The 19,462-nt window shown below is 43.6% G+C and overlaps 1 protein-coding gene across 4 annotated transcripts in view; it reads right to left on the reverse strand.

Moving 5' to 3' along the window:
- Positions 1-19,462, reverse strand: part of USP30 (ubiquitin specific peptidase 30) — a 461,500-nt gene that overhangs the window by 202,887 nt on the left and 239,151 nt on the right. For all 4 annotated transcript variants that reach the window (XM_069214769.1, XM_069214766.1, XM_069214765.1 and 1 more), the window contains one exon: positions 12,842-12,953. In XM_069214769.1, coding sequence (XP_069070870.1) covers positions 12,842-12,953 — 112 coding nt within the window. The remainder of the gene's footprint in view (positions 1-12,841; positions 12,954-19,462) is intronic.

A 19,462-nucleotide genomic window follows, 5' to 3' on the forward strand; every position in this document is an offset into this window, starting at 1 on the left:
AAAATTAGAAAACAAGTGGATAAGGAAGAAACATTCAGAATGCTAGCACTCCATTAAATTTACCCATAGCCCCACAGAACATCAGGATGCCTACTTCTACATACCCATCGTAAAGGATCACCCGCGTTTCCTGAGATTCATGGAAGGATGTACTAATTTCCAGCACAAGGTCCTTCTATTTGGTGTCAAGTCTGCCAAAGGATCTTCTCAAAGGGACTAAGTATGATAGCAGCCTATTTCAGAAAACAAAGATCTTCATCTATACATACCTACACCGTTCGCTGATTAAGACCTTCATATCTGAACTGGCTCTTTAGCTTTTCCAGTTCCTTCTTAATCCTCAATCGACTGAGACTGCATGTCAACCGAGAAAAGTCAATATCAACACACAGTCTTGTTGCATTCTGGGAGCAGTTCTGGATACTTTACCTTGCTTGCTGTGTCACTGAACCCAAGCTACACCAGACTGAAGAGCCAAAATCGGGGCAATAAATGGTCTTGGGTTGCTTGTGAGCTGGTTCACGGAAGTCCTGGCCTGGCAGTTCAGGCTGGACTGTTGCTATTGGAGCAGGCTCAAGACAGAGTTGCATATATATGGCTGGGTCCCACCTGAAGTAGCGTGGATTGAGTCTGAAACATTGCTAACATGGCCTGGATGTCCCAGACTCATTGCAGTGAAAAAAAGCTTTGCGCTACACAGTGTCCATGATTGCCCCCAATGAATGGCACCTCTGTGATGTTATCAAGTGGGACTTTGGCTTTTTTATAGTGAACCCAAACATTGTTAGTAGTTCCACTATTTTTTTAACATTTATTTTATAGGCATTTCAAAGAAAAAAGTTAGGTCTTATCTCATATTCTCCAACCACTGCACTAAAATAACAATTACAGTTACACATAGGTAAATGACTCGGTGTGTACTTAATCGTAGATTAAATCCTGTCAAGTACATTACTACGTTTCCCAAGTGTGCATCCTATTGGTAATAGTTCGAGTAGATATAGTGCCCACGGTCAACCGCAGTTGGTCTATGACTGAATCCGGTGAGCTCGTATTTAGCAGCCAGGCTTCGAGGTACCGAAATACAGGAACTACCAAACTTATTTTCATGAACACTGAAGAGGCGCTGGTGAAGCCAAAAGGGATCGAGATCTAAGACAGGTCTGAGGTCCCATTCATTTCAGGGCAAGGAAGTATCAGGAATAACCCCACTCATTTTTCTCATAGTCTGGCATTCTCTGTATAGCACCTTTGGAAAGCAACAGGCATACCTACTGTAGCAAGATGGACAAGGTGCTCTTCTGAATTCGTTCTGGGTGGGGAGGAGAGAATAGGTAGGGTTTAACCTTTTTGAACAACTTGCCCAACACATCTATTGGATGTGATGGATCGTTAACTGGGAGGAAGTGCCAGATTTTGACCCCTACTGCTTAGACAAGCACCTCTGTAGCAGGTGAATCGGAGTTGGAGGACTGGTAACCCAGATGGCCTGCCTGCTGCCTGTTGATTCTGCATACGTGGCCTTGAACTAGGCTGTCTGCTGCATCGAGTGACTGGGAATGCTGTCTCTGTCTATAAGCCAGGCCCCTGGAATAGGCCCGGGAATTTTCAGAACTGGTGGGAAAATTGCTTTGCAGGAGTCAAGACCCCAGAGAACACAGTCTTCCTTCTCCACAAAGAGGAGAGATCCATCAAAAGGCATATCCATTAGTGATACCTGAATAGCAGACGGACTTACAGACACAATTTATAGACCTCAGTGCCAGGCTGGCAGAACAAAACATTTAATGCTCATGGCATCAATCGTTTTGATTCTGTTACAATGCGGATATTCAAAAAGGAAAATTGAATCAAGTGCTCAGACGTTGATGGTCTAGGTTATAGAATTTCCATCAAACATTTCTTTTAGTCTCAGTAGAACTGTAATTCAAGTACCTTGGCTGCCCTCCGACCCACCACTGCAAGTAAGTCACTTACTTAATTTTGTGGTCAATGTGGCGAGTCAAGCTCTGTATCAGTGGAGGGATCAAGCCTACTGACATTTTGCAAATCAAGGTGTAAGTTATCACCATCATCATTAGTATCCTGAAGTGCATCCTACCCTGGCACAAGATCAGGGTCAGGTCAGGACCAAAAAGAAAGTAGAGCCTCTTCTGATAGTTGCAAGGTGGAGAAGGCACTGGGTTACAGCCAGGCTGCATACCCATTGGCTGTGCTTGTGTACCTTTGTATAGTGACACTGGTCGGGGTCTAGTCAATTCCAGTTTCAGATACAACATGTGTACTGGCACTGGATTATACACTGGCATGGATCTCGAACTGGAGTGGAAGTCTGTATGGGCCCAGTAAGTGGTGCCTAAGGGACTGACTACACTAGGGAAGTGCCCGCCAGTGACAACCTGATTGGAGGCCCCTGCTGTTCCCTGGGGTGCAAAGGTGCACCAGAGGGAGTCGAAGTGCATTGAAGCATTGCCTGCCAAGGGTCATCAACAGTCCACGGAACTCTGTGTACTGTTCCATGGCTGATGAACTCAAGACAGTAACTAAATCTTGACGCCTTTGCAACTTCTTTTTTAAGTCAGAGTGGTGGGATGGGATTGAGCACCACTGTTTTCTTATGCTTGTGCAGGAGCAAGACCTGCAAAAAGGCACTACTTCCCTGGACTTTTGTTTTTTTTCAGTGAATAAAGAAATATATATATATATATATATATATATATATATATATATATATATATAATATATACCTGGACTTTTTTTTTTTTTCAGTGAATAAATATATATATTTATGGAAAATGTCACTTACCCAGTGTACATCTGCTGAAGATTCACATGCTGCGTCATATATCGCCATCTAGTGTTGGGCTCGGAGTGTTACAAGTTGTTTTTCTTCGAAGATTTTTTTTTCGAGTCATGGGATTGAGTGACTCCTCCTCTCGGTGATAGTGCGCAAGGGCATCGACTCCTTTGTTAGGTTGTTTTCCCGCAGGAGGGTGAAGTAAGGAGTGAAGAATTGTGTATGTACAAATATATATAGAAAGTAAATATGTCCATGGAATGTATATACATATTTATGTGATTAAGTACAACAACGACTACAGGCTCCTGGGGAGGAAAGAGGGCGCATGTGAATCTACAGCACAATATGCCACGAACAGATGTACACTTGGTAAGTGACATTTTCCTTTCGATGTGTAGCTGCAGATACACATGCTGTGCATAGACTGAAAAGCAGTTCTCCTCCCAAGTAAGCGGTGGTTAGCCCATAGGAGTTGAAGTAGTTTGAGATAGTGTTTTTAGCACTGCTTGACCAACATTCGCTTGTTGTCGAGATAACACATCCACACAGTAGTGTTTAGTGAATGTGTGTGGTGTAGACCATGTGGCTGCTTTGCATATGTCCGCCATTGGTATATTTCCTATGAATGCCATTGAGGCACCACTTTTTCTAGGGGAATGTGCTTTTGGAGTTACTAATAGATGCCTTTTCGCCTGAGATAGCAGGTTTGATTACATTTTACAATCCATCTAGCTAACCCTTGTTTTGAAATAAGATTGAGGTTGTTGGAAAGCAACAAAAAGTTTTTTTTTTTAGTTTTTCTAAAGTCTTTTGTTCGGTCTATGTAATACATTAGAGTTCTTAAGATCAAGAGTGTGGAGAGTTCTTTCAGCAGCAGAATCTGGCTGTGAAAGGAAGAATGGCAATTCGACTGACTGATTAACATGAAAGAGTGAATCCACTTTAGGTAAAAATTTTGGATTTGTTCTAAGTACTACTCTGTGTTTGTGTACTTGGAATAAGGGTTCTTCTAAAATAAATGCTTGAATTTCACTTACTCTTCTTAAGGAAGAAATTCCTACAAAGAAAGCAAACTTCCATGAGAGAAACTGAATAGCGCAAGAGTGCAGGGGTTTAAATGGTGGACCCATAAGTCTTGTGAGCACAATATTAAGAGTCAAAGTAGGAGCTAGTGGTAGTCTAGGTGGAATAACTTGTTTATGCCTTCCATAAATGCTTTTATGACAGGAATTTTAAACAGAGAGGTATGTTGTGTGTTTTGGAGGTAGGCTGATATTGCTGTTAATTGTATTTTAATAGACGAATAGGCAAGTTTTGCCTTTTGTAAATAAAGCAAATGACACAATATCCTGTACTGATGCTGTAAGCGCATCAATATTTTTAGGTTTGCAGTAATATATGAAACATTTCCATTTATTTGCGCAGCACTGCCTGGTTGTCGGTTTTCGTGCTCGTTTTAGAATGTCCATACATTCTAATGGAAGCTGTAGGTATCCAAATTCTATATCCTCAGGAGCCAAATCGCCAAGTTGGGCACACTGGGATTGAGATGCCTGATTTGACCCACGTTCTGAGCTAACAGGTCTGGTCTGTTTGGAAGCTTGTGATGTGGTACTACTGCCAGATCCAACAGTGTTGTGTACCCGTGTTGACGTGCCCACGTGGGACCTAGGAGTATTGTAGTGAGGGAAGTGTGACACATCTTGTTGACCAGAAATGAAATTAACGGGATAGGGAGAAAAGTGTAAGCAAATATCTCTGACCAGTTGATCCATAGAGCACTGCCCTTGGATTGAGGGTGTGGGTATCTGGATGCAAAGTTTTGGCATTTTGCGTTTTCGCTTGTTGCGGAACGGTCTATGTTTGGTGTTCCCCACATCTGAAAGTAATATTGAATTACTTGTGGGTGAATCTCCCATTCGTGTATTTGTTGCTGCGTCCTGCTTAGAAGGTCCGCTAGCTGGTTGTGTATCCCTGGGATGTATTCTGCTAGCAGGTGAATGTGATTGTGAATTGCCCATTTCCATATTGTTTGAGCTAGAAGGGACAATTGGGATGAGTGTGTTCCCACCTGTTTTTCATATAATACAGTGTCATGTTGTCTGTCCAAATTAAGACTATTTTGTGTATGATCTGTGGTTGGAATGCTTTGATGGCTAAGAACACTGCTAGTAATTCCAAGTGGTTTATGTGGTAAAATTGCTGGATTGAGTCCCATTCCCCCTGTATTGTTAGATTGTTGAGATGGGCTCCCCAACCTGTCATTGACGCATCTGTTGTAATTATGGTCTGTTGCACAGGGTCCTGAAATGGCCGTCCTTTTACTAAGTTGTTGCGATTCCACCATTGCAGAGATTTGTAAGTTTGGCGGTATAACAACACTAGCTCCTGTAGTTAACCCTGTGCCTGAGACCATTGTCGCAAGAAACACTGTTGCAGTGGTCTCATGTTTAGACATGCATTTGGCACTATTGCTATGCATGATGCCATCATTCCCAATAGTTTCATGATAAATCTTACTGTTTAAGTTTGATTGGCTTGTAATTGAGATATGAGGGAGTGAAACGTTTGTATCCATTGAGGATTTGGGTAGGCTAATGCTGACTGAGTATTCAGAATTAGTCCTAGATAAGGTTGAATTTGTGCTGGCTGAAGGTGAGATTTCTGGTAACTGATTGTGAACCCTAATTTGTGTAGGGTATCTTGTTTGTGTTGCTGGCATTTTGGATAGTGCTGGATTTTATTAACCAGTCGTCTAGATAAGGGAAGAATGTATGTGTTGACTTCTGAGGTATGCTGCGACCACAGCTAGACATTTTGTGAACACTCTTGGTGCTGTTACCCCAAAGGGTAGTACCTTGAATTGATAGTGGTTGCCTGCTATGACTAACCTTAAGATACTTGCAGTGAGCTGGGTGTATAGGAATGTGGAAGTAAGCTTTCTTTAGGTCTAATGCTGTAATGTAGTCTTGTTTTCGTAGCAAGAGAATGACATCCTATAGAGTGACCATGTGAAAATGCTCCGACTGGATATAAAGATTTAGAGACCTGAGATCGAGAATGGGTCTGAGAGTACTATCCTTTTTTGGTAAAAGGAAGTATAGGGAATATACTCCTGTTCCTTGCTGTGAGATGGGAACTATTGCCTCTGAGTAGTAGAGATTGTACCTCTTGCTTTAGTAGAATAGTGTGTTCTGGAGAGAGTTTGTTCGAACAAGGTGGAATGTTTGGTGGAGTAGAGATGAGCTCTAGGTAATAACCATTGCAGATAATTGAGAGTACCTATTGATCTGTAGTAATTTTTTTGTCAGTGAGAATGGAATTGTTGCAGTCTTCCTTCCACAGGAGATGTATGGTGCTGTGGAATATTTGGGGAGTCATTGTTTTGTGGATGTTGAAGAACCCTTTGAGGCTGGGAATTTACCTCTGGACCTGAGATTTTGTCCTCTGTAAGAGCCTCTGAATGACCCCCTTGCATAATACTGCTGGCCTTGCTTTGAATGGGAGGTGGAAACCTCTGTAGTTTAGGTTTTAAGGCCTCTCCTAAATTGTGGTTTTTGAAAGGAACCCCGGAATGGTGTCATATAGAGAGATCCCATGGCTTTTGCTGTGTCAGAATCTTTTTTTACATTTTTCTATGGTTGTGTCCACCTCTGGTCCAAAAGGCTGCTGTTTACTAAATGGCATATTACGGACTGCCTGCTGTATCTCTGGTTTGAAACCAGAGGTCCTCAACCATCCATGTTGTCTAATAGTAATGCTTGTATTATTTTCTCTCGCTACAGTGTCAGGTGCATCTAGAGCAGACCTAATTTGATTCTTTGTGATGGTCTGTCCTTCCTCTACAATTTGCTCTGCCCTTTTTTGGTGTTCTTTGGGGAGATATTGCACAAATTCTCGCATCTCATTCTAATGTGCCCTGTCGTATCTTGCTACCAGGGCCTGGGAATTGGCAATATGCCATTGTTTGGCTGCTTGTGTTGCTACCCTTTTTCCCGCTGCATCAAATTTATGGCTTTCCTTGTCGGGGCAGCGGAGTATTCCCACAAGACTGACAACAGTCAATACCGAAGGTATGAGAAAAGCTTGAAAGAGTAGAGAATTTCCAAACTGAAAATCCCGGGGCAAGAGGGAGCACGTCTGAATCCAATGGCGGAATGGGAACATTCTAACAAAGAAGTCGATGCTCATGCGCACTATCACCGAGATGAGGAGTCTCTCGATCCTGTGACTCGAAAAAAAAGACTTCTTAAAAATAAAAAAAAAAAAAAAATAAAATTGTAACACTCTGGGCCCAACACCAGATGGCGATAGATGCACAGCATGCGTATCTGCAGCTACACATGCTATCGAACATATATATATGTGTGTGTATAATTCTACGCTTAACATGTTCATAGGTCATTGCATAGTTTCTATACAAGTTATTTGATTAGATGCTTATGATTCTCTGTTTATCTATCACAATAGGTAAATATCTTAACTATTTATCTACAAGCATTTCACTATTGAAATATTGAGGAAAGATAAAAATAATGTTCTAAAAGTACACAAATTAACTTCAAATACTGCAACACTTGAAAGTCTATGTTTATATGATACAACTTTAAATCTCAATATATTGTATTCATACACATATATTCCCTTACTATGCAATCCTGTCTCTATATATTTATTACTTTAGTCCTACTGTGCAAGAGAAAAAAAGAGGTTAAAAAAAATCACTCTCCAATGCATTACACTGTCTCACTCTATACCTCTATGTTCACTCTTTGACCCATCCCAAAGCTCATTCTACTACTATGATCTCCAAAATAACCCTTCCTAGACTCTTCCCTCCTCTACCCATCCTGGCTCACCCCAAAAATCAGTTTACTACTATGATCTGCGAAACAACCCTACTAAATTCTCCCTCATGTAACTCATCCATCCCAAACTTCATTTTACTACTATGATCAAACTAATCACTTCCACAGACTCTTCCCTCCTCCATCTCTCCTTTACTAATCCCAAACCTCATCTTACAACTACGATCTCCTAACTAACTTTCTGGATTCTTCCCTGTGGGAAGCTGGCTCTGTATGTACTATATCAAAATGAGATATATTGTGCACAGAGTCCAGGGGATCCCCAGAGGCTTGACAGAGGCAACAATAGATAATACTAATGCTGTATTTGTGGTAGTGTGGTCGAGCAGTTAGGCTTATCAGAGGGTAGTGTTTATTGTACACACACACACACACCAGAGAAACAATAGGATTTTTATATAGAAAAATATTTTTCTTAATTTATTTCTAGAACCCTAAGATTCAATTAGCAGGTAAGTATATTTAATGAAAGGTACTTTGCACAGGTATAATCAGGACTTTGAATGGAATCAACAATGTACACAGTATTTCTTAAAATGGCAAAAAGCTATTTTAAAAGTGGACACTGCAATTTTCAACAGTTCCTGGGGGAACAAAGTACAGTACAGTTTTGGAGGTAAGTAACCAACTTATAGATTCAGTCTCCAGGGCATAGGTAGCCCACGGTTGGGGGTTCAAGATAACCCCACACACCCAGCACCAGCAACACAGGGCCGGTTAGTGTCAAACAGGAGCCAAAATAATGTGGGCCCCTATGGAGACAGGAGGTACTCCTGTTTCCGTCTGCTTGCAGGTAAGTACCCGGGTTGTCGGAGGGCAGACCAGAGGGGTTTAGAGGAGCACTGGGGAAGCCCCAAGTAGGCACCAAACCCGCACCCTCAGCGGCATGGGGGCGGCTGGGTGCAAACAGGGCATCGGGTTCCCAATGGAACTCTATGGGAGGACCCCGGGGGTCACTTAGGCGCTGCAGGCAAGGCACAGGGGGAATTCTCGGGCAAGCCACGACTGGATAGGGAGAAGGGGCGCCTGCTGGTCACTGCTGCACCGGTGGTCAGTTTCTCTCAAGTCTGGGGGCTGCGGGTGCAGTGCTTCTCCAGGCGTCAGAAATCTTCGTCCCAGGCAGTCGCGTTCAGGGGGGTCCTCAGGCTTCCCTCTGCAGGTGTCTTCGTGGAGGGGTCAGCCCAGGGTGGACACTTGGTCGGAATTGCCTGGGGGTCCCCACTGGATAGTTGGGCCACCTAGACACAGGCCATTGGCGTTGGGTGCAGAGTGGTTTTGGACTCACGCTTCTGGAGTGAGATTGGCGTCCCTTGGAAGGAGTTTCCTTTTCTTCTTGTTGGACAGGTCCGCTGTCTACAGGAGTTTTTTGGTCCTCGGCGATGCAGGCAGTCCTCTGGAGGCTTTTCAGGGATTGCTGGTCCTGTAGAATGTGTTGATTTTCTTTTGCAGGGTCTTTGAAGCAGGAGACGGGCCAATAGGGCTGGGGCCGAGTCAGTTGTCCTCCTTTTCTTCTCTGTGCGGTTTTAAGCTCAGCAGTCCTTTTCTTGAGGTCGTTATGAATCTGACTAGCTTGGTTCAGGGAGCCCTTAAATTCTAAATTTAGGGGCGTGTTAGGGTCAGGGGGCAGTAGCCAATGGTTACTGTCCCTGAGAGTTGCTACACCCTCCTTGTGCCCACTCCCTTTGGGAAGGGGGGTGACATTCCTATCCCTATTGGTCCTAATTCTCTAAAGCAAGATGGAGGATTTCTCAAGGAGGGGGTCACTTCAGCTCTGGACATCTTAGGGGTGGTCCTGGCTGAGGGGGTGACTCCTCCTTGTTTTTCCTAATTATCCCTCTGGACTTGCTGCCAAAAGTGGGGGCTTGTCTGGGGGGGAGGGAGGGATGCATCTCCACTAGCTGTGTGCCCTGGGGCACTGTAACATAAGGCATGGGCCTTTGAGGATCACCACCAGGTGTTACAGTTCCTGCAGGGGGAGGTGTGAAGCACCTCCACCCAGAGCAGTCTGTTTCTGGCCTCGGAGGGAACAAAGGCCCTCAACTCCATGAGGTCAGAAACTTGTCTCTCAATGGCAGGCTGGCCTAGATCAGTCAATCCTACACTAGAGGAGTGGATAAAATACAGGGGGCATCTTTAAGAGGCCCTCTGTGTGCATTTCTCAATAAATCCCACATTGGCATCAGTGGGGTTTATTGTGCTGATAGGTTTGATACCAAACTTCCCAGTATTCACTGTAGCCATTATCGAACTGTGGAGTTTGTTTTGACAAACTCCCAGACCATATACTTAATATGGCGACACTGCACTTACAATGTCTAAGAATGAACTTAGACACTTTAGTGGCATAGTGCTCATGCAGCTATGCCACCACCTGTGGAATAGTGCACCCTGCCTTAGGTCTGTAAGGCCTACTAGAGGGGTGACTTACCAATGCCATAGGCAGTGTTTTGTGTGAATGCCTTTTTCTCCCCACCAACACACACAATCTGCACTGGCAGTGAGCATGTGATAGGTGAGGGGTCCCTTAAGGTGACACATGCTGCAGCCCTTAGGGACCTTCCCTGGTCACAGGGCCCTTGGTACCTCTTACAAGGGACTTATCTGTATGCCAGAGGCGTGCCAATTGTGGAAACAATGGTACATTTAACAGAAAGAACACTGGTGCTGGGGCCTGCTTAGCAGGATCCCAGCACACACTCAGTCAAGTCAGCATCAATATCAGGCACAAAGTGTGGGGGTGGAGTTTGGGGGGGTGGGGGGGTAACTGCAACAAGGGCCATTTTCCTACATTTCCTCTTCTGTCCCTCCATTATTTTACTCAATCCAACAGACTCACATGTCCTCTGCTCCAATTAACTCATACCTTTCTATACTAATACTATACTCATATTTCCCTATAGTAGTCCACCACTAACCCTTTTGGGTTCCAGAGTAGCGTGCTACTCGACCAAAAGCGTTTCGACGCCTCATCAGGGGTAGTAAGCACTATATAAATAGAATTACAAATTACTTCCCACTATGTTTGGAAACACCTCCTTTACTCTAATCTCCTTCGTTACACTACAGCGCATTTATCACACAACTGAGTCGTGGCCAGATCCCAGAGGAAGACCTTGTGCTGGTCGAATACCAACATCTGATTTCTGCATGCATGGCAAGGCTTGAATTTTTTTCTGTGAAAACATTGTTCCCTAGCATACTGGGTAAAGTTTTTTAGGGTTGTTGGAAGACCAACAAATTTGGGAGTGACCCATATAAGGGGTGATGCTTATATGTTGCTTGATCCCGTTACTTTCTTGGCGACATGGAGTCAATGCGGAGCACTCTTACAAACTTCTCTGGCACCAGTCGGCTGACTAGGGGGTATTCTAAATGGTGAAATCTGCAGTTACAAGTATCCATCACAATAAAATGACTCCTCTTTAGAGACCAAAAAAAATTCTCATCTTTCCGGAACTCAACAGAGTCCCAGGTGAAATAAAGAGGCCTGCTTCATATAAAGAATGAACCTGTGTCTTTCGAGCTTAAACTGGTGGTGTGGTATTTAGCCAGACTCAAGGTGGTGCATAATAAGAGGGTACACTTGTTTTCACAAGGGGGTGCCAGTTAGACCTGTTTGGAGGCAGCAAGGAGGGCATATGTTCACAACACTAGTAATGGCTCTTGGGAATTTAGGGAGGGTAAATTTAAAGTTTTTCCATTTTGACGATCCCAGAAGATTGGTTCTTAGCCTAATAGTATGACTGATGGTGGGATTCTGTATTATTTCTTTTGAGGAACGAGGTATGAGTTTTGAGGATGCTGTTGGAGGAACGCTTTGCTTTGGTGGTCACAATTTAGTTGTCTTTATTCACTTTCTCTTTCAATCAACCCTGGTTACAGTTTAACCCCGCTGTGTAGGGCATGTGGATTCAAAGCTAGTTTAAAAGGACACATTCTAGGTGCTGGGATGACAATATTAAAACCTGTCTAGAACAGAGTTGCAGGTCCAATGTTTGTATGTATGTAGTACTTTGTATGGTGTGAACAAATAGTAGGGCCTTAATATTGGATTGTTTTTTTGATTAACAGATCGTTAAACAAAATACATATAATACGGACTACAGAGTCTTTATCCCACCCGACATGACTCAATTTTCACTCATCCATCTTAGTGAACTGTACATTCATCACCATCTTTAGTATTCTGAAGTAATAACTAAGTTACAAGCAGCGCTCCACAAAACCTCTAATTAAATACATACATGATTAAATGTTGCATTAACCTTCCTAAATAATCTAAACCAAGACAACACTGGCAGAGAGTGAATCAAGGGGGAGTCATTACACTCTTACAAGTGGTATCTAGAAACTTGTGTCCGCCAAAGCAAACCTTAAAAGGACTTTCAACCAAAGTTCTTTTGTCTTAGTGGCATGCTTTATCACCTAGTCCTCATCCACATAGACCTGGGTATCTGGATGGGCTGAAACTTAAGAGAGCTCTTGATGATATTCTTTAGGTATCTGCATATCTAAAGTTGCCTAGGGGTGACAATGAAATATATTAATTTATAACATACCCTTGCAAGTTTAAAAACAAAAGTGATGTTACTGCAGCAGATTAGGTATTCCACTATAGAAGGCTTACAAGTTTCAGCCTACATGCGCCATAACTGGTCGATTGGCTTTCTTCAGTATCAATTTATTTAATAATCCTAAATATGATCCTATTTAGAATATTGGTTCTTTATGTTTGTGCACACTATTCAGTGTCACACCACTCACACATTTGTTATTCAGTGTCACAACACACACACTCATACATTTGTTATTGCATGCCACACACACATTCTTTACCAATCCTTCGGAGGCACTTAAAAGGTTTTTTTAAACTGTTGAAGAAAACCACTTCCCAGCCACTGGATGCAGCAGACAGGACTAGTTCTCTGTGATTTTAAACATAAATTTATCTTGTCAACTATTTTCGAATTATCTTGTTTGCTACTGTGTTCATATATTCAACTTACTGTCAGAGATGGTACAGTTCTCTGCTTGATAAATATAATGTATTTCCCTATCATTATCAGAGTAAAAAAGTGGTTAAGAAGTAGAGCACAATGAGCTTATTAGAGCATGATAAAAATAGACAGGTTGGGTAAGTTACGCATATGCTAGATAAAAATGGTGGCATTACCCATAGTCCGGAATTACTTCCAGTGGTGAGGGAGACAATGGTGAAGGGAACAATGATGAGGAACAGGCTCCATTCATGAACAATGTCTTTGAGGTACTGGGGTGAGACAATCCTGAAATGAAAAAATGCAAATCGACTTACTTGATTTTACTGAGAATTTAAGATTTTGTGGCAAAAGAAAAACACTGTCTTGTTTTTGCCCAAGAAAACCCACAACATTATGTTTACAATTAATCATAAACAAAAACCTTACATGTTTGCTAAAGGACTTTAAGGGGCTTAAAAATATAGATGAAGAATGGTCATACCCACTAAGTGAACGTAACAAAAAAACAAGTTACTTACCTTAGGTAACACTTTTTCTGGTGGATACAGTAGCTACCTGTGGATTCCTCACCTTATGAATTCTCCTAATGTGCCAGCATTCGACGGAAATTTTCTTCCCAGCTCTTCACAACGACGAGGATGTCACAAGTGCACGGCTCCGCATGTGACTCCATCTGACATCATCGTGGCAATAAGAAGTCCTCGCCGGCGTGCTGACATCAGTTTCACCATTTTTAACGTGCCTTTGAGGCAAACAGGTGAATACCAACCTCACAAGAACAATATGGAAAATGTCGCTTACCCAGTGTACATCTATTCGTGGCATGTTCCGCTGCAGATTTACATGCTATGCACAGGTCCTGCCATCTAGTGTTGGGCTCGGAGTGTTACAAGTTATTTTTCTTCGAAGAAGTCTTTGAGTCACGGGACCGAGTGACTCCTCCTTTTCAGCTCCATTGCGCATGGGCATCGACTCCATCTTAGATTGTTTTCCCGCAGAGGGTAAGGTAGGAGTGATAGAGTGTAAAGAGAGAGATGTCCATGCAATGGAATAGAGATGTATCTACAGAGTTTAAATAAAGGTATGTTTATATACATATGTACAAATTTTAATTATAACTTAAACGGCGACAGGCTCCTGGGGAGGAAGGAGGGCGCATGTGAATCTGCAGCGGAACATGCCACGAACAGATGTACACTGGGTAAGTGACATTTTCCATTCAGTGGCATGTGTAGCTGCAGATACACATGCTATGCATAGACTACATAGCAGTAATTCTCCCCTAAGCGGTGGTCAGCCTGTAGGAGTTGAAGTTGTCTGAAATAATGTTCTTAGTACAGCCTGTCCTACTGTGGCTTGTTGTGTTATACAGTAATGCTTGGCAAAAGTATGAGGTGTGGACCAAATGGCTGCCTTACAAATTTCTATCATTGGTATATTTCCCAGAAATGCCATTGTTGCTCCCTTTTTTCTAGTGGAGTGTGCCTTTGGCATAATGAGCAGTTGTCTTTTAGCTTTCAGGTAACAAGTTTGTATACATTTCACCATCCATCTGGCTATGCCTTGTTTGGATATAGGATTACCAGTATGGCGTTTTTGGAATGCGATGAACAACTGTTTAGTTTTACAAAATCATTTTGTTCTGTTGATGTAATACATTAGAGCTCTTTTAATATCTAATGTATGCAGTGCTCTTTCTGCCACTGAGTCTGGCTGTGGAAAGAAGACTGGCAGTTCCACTGTTTGGTTTAAATGAAACAGTGAGATGACTTTTGGTAGAAATTTAGGGTTTGTGCGGAGTACAACTTTATGTTTGTGTACCTGTATAAAGGGTTCTTCAATAGTGAATGCTTGTATTTCACTAACTGTTCGTAATGAAGTGATTGCCACTAGAAATGCTACTTTCCAAGTTAAGAATTGGATCTGACAAGAGTACATGGGTTCAAATGGTGGACCCATGAGTCGTGTAAGTAGAATGTTAAGATTCCACGAAGGTACTGGTGGAGTTTTTGGAGGTATGATTCGTCTTAGGCCCTCCATGAAGGGTTTAATGACTGGTACCCTAAATAGGGATTTGGTCTGTTTATTTTGCAAATAAGCAGAAATTGCTTTGAGATGTATTTTGATGGATGAAAAAGCTAGATTTGCTTTTTGTAGGTGGAGTAAATAACCTACGATGTCTTGTATGGACGCATCCAAAGGTGTTATGTGTTTTGCTTGACAGTAGAAAACAAATCTTTTCCATTTGTTAGCATAACACTGCCTGGTGGTAGTTTTTTTTGCCTGTTTAATGACTTCCATACACTCTGGTGGAAGATTTAGATAGCCAAACTCTAAAATTTCAGGAGCCAGATTGCTAGACTGAGCATCGCTGGATTGGGGTGTCTGATCTGCTGTTTGTGTTGAGTCAGCAGATCTGGCCTGTTTGGGAGTTTGACGTGTGGTACTATTGACAGGTCTAGCAGTGTGGTGTACCATGGCTGGCGTGCCCACGTTGGTGCTATAAGTATGAGTTTGAGTTTGTTTTGACGTAGTTTGTTGACCAAAAATGGAATGAGTGGGAGAGGGGGGAAAGAGTAAGCAAATATTCCTGACCAGTTGATCCATAGAGCATTGTCCTTGGACTGAGGGTGTGGGTATCTGGACTTGAAGCTTTGTCATTTTGCGTTGTGGTTGGTGGCAAACAGATCTATGTCTGGTGTCCCCCACTGACGAAAGTATTTGTGGAGTACCTGGGGGTGAATTTCCCACTCGTGAGTTTGTTGGTGATCTCGACTGAGGTTGTCTGCTAACTGATTGTGAATCCCTGGAATGTATTGAGCTATCAGGTGAATGTTGTTGTGAATTGCCCAATGGCAAATTTTTTGTGCTAGGAGGCAAAGTTGTGATGAGTGGGTTCCTCCTTGTTTGGTTAAGTAGTACATTGTTGACATATTGTCTGTACTGACAAGAATGTGTTTGTGAGCAAGAAGAGGTTGAAAGGCTCTTAGTGCTAGAGAGACTGCTAGCAGTTCTAGGTGATTTATGTGTAGCTGCTTCTGTTTGCTGTCCCATTGTCCCTGAATATTGTGATTGTTGAGGTGTGCTCCCCATCCAATCATTGATGCATCTGTTGTGAGAATGGCGTGAGGCACAGGGTCTTGAAAAGGCCGCCCTTTGTTTAAATTTTTGGGACTCCACCACTGAAGCGAATTGTGTGTTTGGCAGTCTTTCAACACTAGATCTTGGAGATGACCCTGTGCCTGCGACCATTGTTTTGCAAGGCACTGTTGTAAGGGCTGCATGTGTAACGGTGCGTTTGGGACAACGGCTATGCATGATGCCATCATGCCTAGGGGTTTCATGACAAAACGGACAGTGTAGTGCTGATTTGGCTGGATTTTTGGCAATATGGTGTGGAACGATTGCACTCTTTGTGGGCTTGGACTTGCAAGCGCCTTTTGAGTGTTGAGTGTAGCTCCTAAGTACTGCTGAATTTGCGATGGTTGCAGGTGTGATTTTTGGTAATTTATTGAGAACCCTAGTGTGTGTAGGGTATCTATTACATAACGTGTGATGTTGACACTGTTTTTGAGTGTTGGCTTTTATTAGCCAATCGCCGAGATATGGGAATACATGCATATGTTGTCTCCTTATGTATGCCGCTACTACGGCAAGGCATTTTGTAAAGACTCAGGGGGCTGTTGTTATCCCGGAGGGTAATACCTTGAATTGGTAATGTTTTCCTTGTATAACAAACTTGAGGTATTTTCTGTGAGCTGGATGGATCGGTATGTGAAAATACGCATCTTTTAGATCCAGTGTTGACATCAATTCTCCCTGTTGTAGCAATGGGACTACATCCTGTAGTGTCACCATGTGAAAGTGTTCTGATTGGATGTAGAGGTTGAAAGTCCTGAGATCTAATATTGGCCTTAATGTTTTGTCTTTCTTGGGAATAAGGAAGTACAGGGAGTAAACCCCTGTTCCTTTTTGATGATGAGGCACTAGTTCTATGGCTTGTTTGAGCAATAGTGCCTGTACTTCTGATTGTAACATTGCAAGATGTTGCAATGAAAGTTTGTGCGCTTTTGGGGGAACGTCTGGAGGAAATTGTGTGAACTCTATGCAGTAACCATGTTGGATAATGGATAGTACCCATGTGTCAGTTGTGCTGTCTAACCATTGTTTGTGGAACATTTTCAGTCTTCCTCCCACAGGGAAGTGTGTTGAGGGAAGGTGATGACAAAGTCACTGTTTGTTGTTAGTGGCTTGTTTTGAGGATTGGAATTTTCCTCTAGATTTGGGAAATTGTCCTCTTTAGGATCCCTGAAATCCCTCTCTTTAATATTTTGTCTGGTATGAGGGTTTGGATTGGGAGGTGGATGGTTTGGAGGGCTGTGGCCTGAAGCCTCCCCTATATTGAGGCTTCCGAAATGTGCCTCTGTATTGGGATGAGTAAAGCGCTCCCATCGCTTTACCAGTGTTGGCATCTTTTTTCATTTTATCTATGGCTGTGTCCACTTGTGGGCCAAATAATTGTTGCTGATTAAAAGGCATGTTGAGGACGGCATGTTGGATTTCAGGTTTAAAATCTGATGACCTGAGCCACACATGCCGCCTAATGGTGACAGTTGTATTTATAGTCCTTGCGGCTGTATCAGCAGAGTCTAGCGCTGATGTTATTTGGTTGTTTGTAGTTGCCTGTCCCTCCTCTACTACCTGCTGGGCTCTCTTTTGGTGTTCCTTGGGGAGATGTTGAATAATGTCCTTCATCTCATCCCAATGAGCCCTATCGTATCTAGCGAGGAGGGACTGCGAATTAGCTATGCGCCACTGATTGGCTGCTTGCAACGCCACCCTTTTCCCTGCAGCATCCAATTTTTGCTTTCCTTGTCTGGAGGGGGTGCATCTCCAGAGGACTGCGAGTTAGCCCTTTTCCTCGCTGCGCTGACCACTACTGAATCGGGGGGCAGCTGTTGTGTGATGTACACTGGGTCTGAGGGTGGTGGTTTGTATTTTTTTTCTACCCTTGGGGTTATAGCCCTTCCTTTAACCAGCTCCTGGAATATTTGCTGGGCATGTTTGAGCATACTAGGGAGCATGGGTAGGCTTTGGTATGTGGCGTGGGTTGAGGACAACGTATTGAATAAGAAGTCGTCCTCTAGAGGTTCTGTATGCATGCTCACGTTATGGAAAGCTGCTGCCCTAGCTAGAACCTGTGTATACGAGGTGCTATCCTCAGGTGGCGATGGCTTAGATGGATAGCACTCTGGACTGTTGTCCGATACTGGGTCATCATAAAGATCCCATGGATCTGTGTCCTGATGGGACTGCATAGTGTGTGTAGGAGACTGTGCAGCGGGTGTAGCAGGTGGGGAGACAGTTCATTGAGGAGAGTGAGGAGGAGACTGGTGAGGAGAAACCGGGTGAGGCAGAGATTTCTCTCTTGGCACTTTAGCCTTTGGCTGATCAGTGTCCAAACGTCTATGGATGGCCAGTTTTCTTTTAATTTTGAGAGGAGGTGCTGTGAGGATCTTGCCAGTGTCCTTGTGGATCTGTATCCTGGCTTGTCTGTCATCGAAATCCTCTATTTGTTGTAGCTCTTCCTCAAATCTATGACTTTCTTTCAGCTGTTTCGAAGGTCCATGCTCCTCTGTGTAGGACTGTCTTTTCAGCTCCGAAGCCGGTTTCTTCAGCACCGAAAGGCCCGGGGTGGTAGTTGGCCTCAGTTCCGAAAGTGACTTTCAGGGTCTTGACTCGATCGGTGCCGTATGGTTTCGGAGCCTGTGTCTCAGCTCGAGTCCGAAGACTTCGTAGCGGGTGTGGCCTTTTTCGGTGCCGTAGGTGTTACTTGTCGATTTTTTTACAGGTGGAGCCATGGCCTTCCGGCAGTGGCGTCCCCGAGGCCTTATGTTTGGTCTTGGTCTGGGTCGGTGCAAGTGTACTCACATGCTGGCCCGCTGTCAGTGGTCGCTCGACGTTGGATTCCTCGGAATCGGAACCTTGAACGGAGATGGCAGTGTGAATCATCTCCTCTTCTTCGGCGTCGAGGCGTTTGGTGCTTTTGGACGCCATCTGTACCCTTCTCGCTCTTCGGTCTCGCAAGGTCTTTTTGGAACGGAAGGATTTGCAGGCTTTACCAGTATCCTCTTGGTGATCTGGAGACAAACACAGATTACAGACCAGATGTTGATCTGTGTAGGGATACTTAGCGTGGCACCGAGGGCAGAATCTGAACGGGGTCCGGTCCATGAGGCTTCGACGCTTCTTGCGGTCGGGCCGACCAGGCCCAAGTTGGGCGCGGGTGCCCCGAAGGGCAACCAAAGATGTGTGTCCGCCGGTACCGAGGTGTTGATGCTAGATGGGACGCGATCGAGAACAATACAGACGATTTTCAATGAATTATACGTTTTTCTGACTCGAACAACCGGAGTAAAGTGGAGCACGCCCAAACCTGATGGCTGAAAGAAAACAATCTAAGATGGAGTGGATGCCCCTGTGCAATGGAGCCGAAAAGGAGGAGTCACTTGGTCCCGTGACTCAAAAAGACTTCTTCAAAGAAAAACAACTTGTAACACTCCAAGCCCAACACTAGATGGCAGGACCTGTGCATAGCATGTGTATCTGCAGCTACACATGCCACCGAACATATAAATCCAAATCACAATATTTGTTTATATAAAAACACCAAAAACATATATACATTTATAATAAAAGAAGTCTTGGTATGACTAGACAGGCAACGGGGAGGCGGGTGGAACTGAGGAATCCAGAGGTAGCTACTGTATCCACCAGAAAAAGCGTTACCGAAG

This window comes from Pleurodeles waltl, chromosome 11, assembly GCF_031143425.1.
Source record: "Pleurodeles waltl isolate 20211129_DDA chromosome 11, aPleWal1.hap1.20221129, whole genome shotgun sequence".
NCBI lineage: Eukaryota > Metazoa > Chordata > Amphibia > Caudata > Salamandridae > Pleurodeles > Pleurodeles waltl.